Here is a 4,360-nt window from a genome sequence, read left to right on the forward strand (position 1 = left end):
ACCCTTCCATGCGCCACGCACATTTTCCCCAATGCCTCCTTAGGATGCAATTTTGAAAATCTATCCAAGTACCTGACACCTGGGTAGAAACCTTCTAGTAGGTACCCTGACTCTTGAGAAATAGCTAGTATTACCTCCATTTACTCATCTGCTCCAAGCTCCTTGTCTCCTACCAAAGCCTCTCTCCTGCCATTGCGCAGTTTTGGTGCAGAATCACCAGGTCCACTATCGCAAACCCACAGGAGGGGCTGGGCTGGGCGGGGTCGCCTTGTCGCAGAGCCCAACTGCGCCTGCGCGGACTGCGGCAGAAGGCGGGGTGTGAGAGGCGAGCATTCTGAGACTAGCGTTCGCAGTCGGCTAGAACCTTCGTTCTTTCCCACCACCTCTAATTTCTGCTCCTGCGACTTGCTCGGGCCTAGCAGCAGCAGCATTCCTGCTCTAGCGGCAGTTCCGTGCAGAGGCGCCTACATACCTCTCCCCCTCGTCTGTGAGATCGCGGGCCTGTCAGTGTCAGCTTCCACAGGTCGGTCGACAGGACCATGTCGCTGGTAAGCCAGAATTCGCGCCGCCGCCGCGGTGGAAGGGCCAATGCGCGCAAAAACAACGGGAAGGGTCACCCTGCTGCTGTGCCAGGCCCAGACGTCCCTCGGGATCGCAACGATCCTAAGATCCACCAGGGCCTCCGCGCCTCTGAGGGCCCTGGCACCTCCATGCTGCCCACCCCCCGGGAGGGCCCAAGAGCCTCTGTGCCGCCCACCGCCTCAGAGGGCTCAAGCGCCCCTGGGCAGTTCATCATCTCCGAGGGGCCGAACACCTCCGAGCTGCCCACCTCCAGGAAGGGTCGGGGCGCCTCCAGGCCTCCTGCAGTCTCCGCAGGGCTGAACACCGCTGTGTCAATCACGGCCTCTGAGGGCCCGAGTAGCCCTGTGCCGCCCACTGCTCCTAAGAGCTCAAAGGCCTATGAGCATTTCACTGTCTCAGAAGGGTTGGCCATCTCCGAGCAGCGTCACTATGATGGGGGCCCTAACATGGAGCCCACCCTGGGTGAGGGCCCGGGAATCTCGGTGCCGCCCACCTTCTCTGAGGAATCCGGCATTTCCGTGCCGCTACCCTCTGATGAGGGCTTGGGCATCTTCATGTCGCCCACCATCTCGGAGGGACCGGGTATCAACGTGCCCTACCCCGCTAGTGAGGACCCAAGCACTTCGGTGCCTCCCACTGCCTCTAATGGACTGGGCATCAACCTGCCGCCCACCTTCGGTGAGGGCCTGAGCATCTCTATGCTGTTCTCCGCTTTGGAGGAACCGGACATCTTTGCGCCGCCCCCCTCCGCCGAGGGACTGTTCACCTCCATGTCGCCCCCCTCCGGTGACATCCAGAGCTCCTGGGTGCCGCCCATCATCTTGGAGGGATGTAGCGTCAACGTGCCGCCCACCTCCAGAAACGGACTGCGCACCTCGGTGCCATCAGCTGCTTGCGAGAGCCCGAGCACCTCAGCCGAGGGCCTTAGCACGTCCCTGTCATCCATTTCTGCTGAGGGCTTTTGCAGCTCGCTGGCGCCATGCGCTGCGGAGGGATCTTGCGAGCTGCTTCCCTGCGGGGAGGGCCAGAGCACCTCGGGGCTGCACAGCCTGGGGGAGGGGTCGAGCACCTCGCAGATGCCCCTAGCTGCCGAGGGCCCTAGCGCTTCTGGGATGCCCACTGAAGCTGATAACCCCGAGGAAGCACTGAGCTGCTGTGCTTCTGAGCGCAGGAACAAGAGCACCTCCCGTGCTCTGCAAAAGGCCAAGGATCCATCTGTACGCCCAAAGCGTGAAGACCGCTTCCTGGATTTCCAGGTCCTGAGAGACAGTAAGAATTCCAACTCCATTACCATTATGGGCCTGGGCACCTCCCGCGTTGCTCTTACCCTGAAGCCTCAGGATCCCATGGAGCAAAACGTAGCAGAATTGTTGCAGTTTCTGCTGCTGAAGGATCAGACCAAGTACCCTATCAAGGAATCTGATATGAGGGAATTCATTGACAAAGACTATCGCCACCAGTTCCCAGAGATCCTCAGACGAGCAGCAGTCCACCTGGAGTGCATTTTTCGGTTTGAACTGAAGGAGCTCGACACTGAGGAGCACATCTACATCCTGCTCAACAAACTGGGACCAGTGCCCTTTGAAGGGTTAGAAGATGTCCCAAATGGGCCAAAGATGGGCCTCTTGATGATGATTCTGGGACACATTTTACTAAATGGCAACCAAGCCAGAGAAGCTGATATCTGGGAGATGCTCTGGAGATTCGGAGTGCAGCGTGAAAGAAGGCTTTCTGTTTTTGGGAACGTGAAGAGACTTCTGTCTGTAGAGTTTGTGTGGCAGCGTTACTTGGACTATAGGCCGCTAACTGACTGTGTACCAGTCGAGTATGAGTTTTACTGGGGCCCACGATCCCGTGCAGAAACCACCAAGATGAAAATTCTGAAGTTCATGGCTAAGATCTATAACAAAGATCCTATGGATTGGCCAGCACTGTACAATGAAGCTCTGGAAGAAGACGCTGACAGAGTCGTTGTTAATAACTTTAGAGTTGCTCGTCCGTTTAGGAGGCCCCTTTTTGCAGAAGTTTCTCCAGAGCTAGATGCTTCTGGCTCAAAATATTCTCCCCATTCTTGGCCTGAGTCAAGATTAGAGAGCAAGTCAAGGAAACTGGTCCAGTTATTTCTGCTGATGGATTCAACTAAGCTGCCTATACCAAAGAAGGGAATCCTGTATTACATTGGTCGAGAGTGCACCAAAGTGTTCCCTGATCTCCTGAATCGTGCTGCTCGCACACTAAACCACGTGTATGGCACAGAGCTAGTGGTCCTTGATCCCAGGAACCACTCCTACACCCTGTACAACCGAAGGGAAATGGAAGATACAGAAGAGATCATGGACAGTCCAAACAGGCCCGGCAACAATTTCCTAATGCAAGTTCTGAGCTTCATCTTTATAATGGGCAACCATGCGAGGGAGTCTGCAGTCTGGGCCTTTCTAAGGGGCTTGGGAGTTCAAAATGGCAGAAAGCACGTGATTACCTGTCGGTATTTGAGTCAGCGCTATCTAGACAGTTTGCGGGTTCCTGACAGTGATCCGGTGCAGTATGATTTTGTATGGGGCCCTAGAGCCCGCCTGGAAACCTCCAAGATGAAAGCCCTGCGATATGTGGCCCGAATCCACAGAAAGGAGCCAGAGGACTGGCCCGAGCAGTACAGGGAGGCAATGGAAGATGAGGCCAACAGAGCTGAAGCTGGGCGTCGGCCTTTGATCGTTCGCAACTTGCGATAGATTGTGTCAGCTAGGCCTTGTATAACCAGGCCTAGAGCCCTGGTTCTCATGTATTGGGAGTGTGTGTGTATATGTGTGTGTGTGGGGGGGTACATATTGTATTTGATACCTGTGTTCCAGTTCCACTTATGTATTTTTTCATATTTAGTTCTTGTTTGGTATCTTGAAAAGTTTCCATTGTTTTAGTAATACTGTCCAGTGATGTAATTGTGACTGACCACTTGCTGTCTCTGGTGTACTTTGTGCTGTGAGCATTTTGATAGTGTTATAAAGTGTTTTAGGACTCTTTCCATCTTGTTGCATTGTCTGAAAGAGAATATATAGCGTATAGCTATAGATATAGGCTTTTCCTTGAAAGCTTGAAAAAAAATCATCAGTAAAGTGATCTAGCTTCAGATGTTAAACACATATAGAACAACTGACAAAGTACTAAGTTGTGGCTGGCTTCCCTTTTGTCTGCTATTGTGTAAAGAATACTAATGTTTACCTGTATTTGCTTTGCTGTACTAAAGTGTGTTGAAAAATAAAAGTGTAATAAATCAAATAGTGCTAATCCATTAATTTATTCAATAAATATATATTAAATTCCTCTCATATAATGGGCACAGTAGTATATTCTGGTTATAGTGTGACAGACATATACAAGGCATAGCGCCTTCTCTAAAACTCCAGGACCAGCAGTTTTATTATGATACACTAAGTACCCTATGTAGAGAGTTCTCTGAGAGTTAAGAGGAGATACATCAATCAAATTCCGGAATCCAAATGGTCCATGGTGACCAGGATGGATAGGGTTGGGAAGACAAGACTGGCTTCTTGATACAACGTAAGGTACATGAACTCGAATCTGGATTTTAGTCCCCAGTGATGAGTGCCGGTATGGATTGAAGTCAGTGACTTCAAGGTAAGAGGTTTCACATGTCACAAGCTATCTCATTAAGATGGTTGGTTAGGTCATGGGGCTGAAGTGATAATTTGGTGGTTAATAGTACTTACTGCTCTCCCAGAGAACCTACATTTGGATCCTGATACCCATTTTGGGCACGTCA

The 4,360-nt window shown here is 51.8% G+C and overlaps 1 protein-coding gene across 1 annotated transcript; it reads left to right on the top strand.

Annotated features, from left to right (window-relative positions):
- Positions 1–312: 312 nt before the first annotated feature.
- Positions 313–3,855, top strand: Magee1 (MAGE family member E1). The gene has a single exon (XM_021188275.1). The coding sequence runs from the start codon at positions 540–542 to the stop codon at positions 3,309–3,311; it is 2,772 nt and encodes a 923-aa protein (XP_021043934.1). The 5' UTR covers positions 313–539; the 3' UTR covers positions 3,312–3,855.
- The last annotated feature ends 505 nt before the right edge of the window (positions 3,856–4,360 follow it).

This window comes from Mus pahari, chromosome X (assembly GCF_900095145.1).
Source record: "Mus pahari chromosome X, PAHARI_EIJ_v1.1, whole genome shotgun sequence".
Classification (NCBI taxonomy): Eukaryota; Metazoa; Chordata; class Mammalia; order Rodentia; family Muridae; genus Mus; species Mus pahari.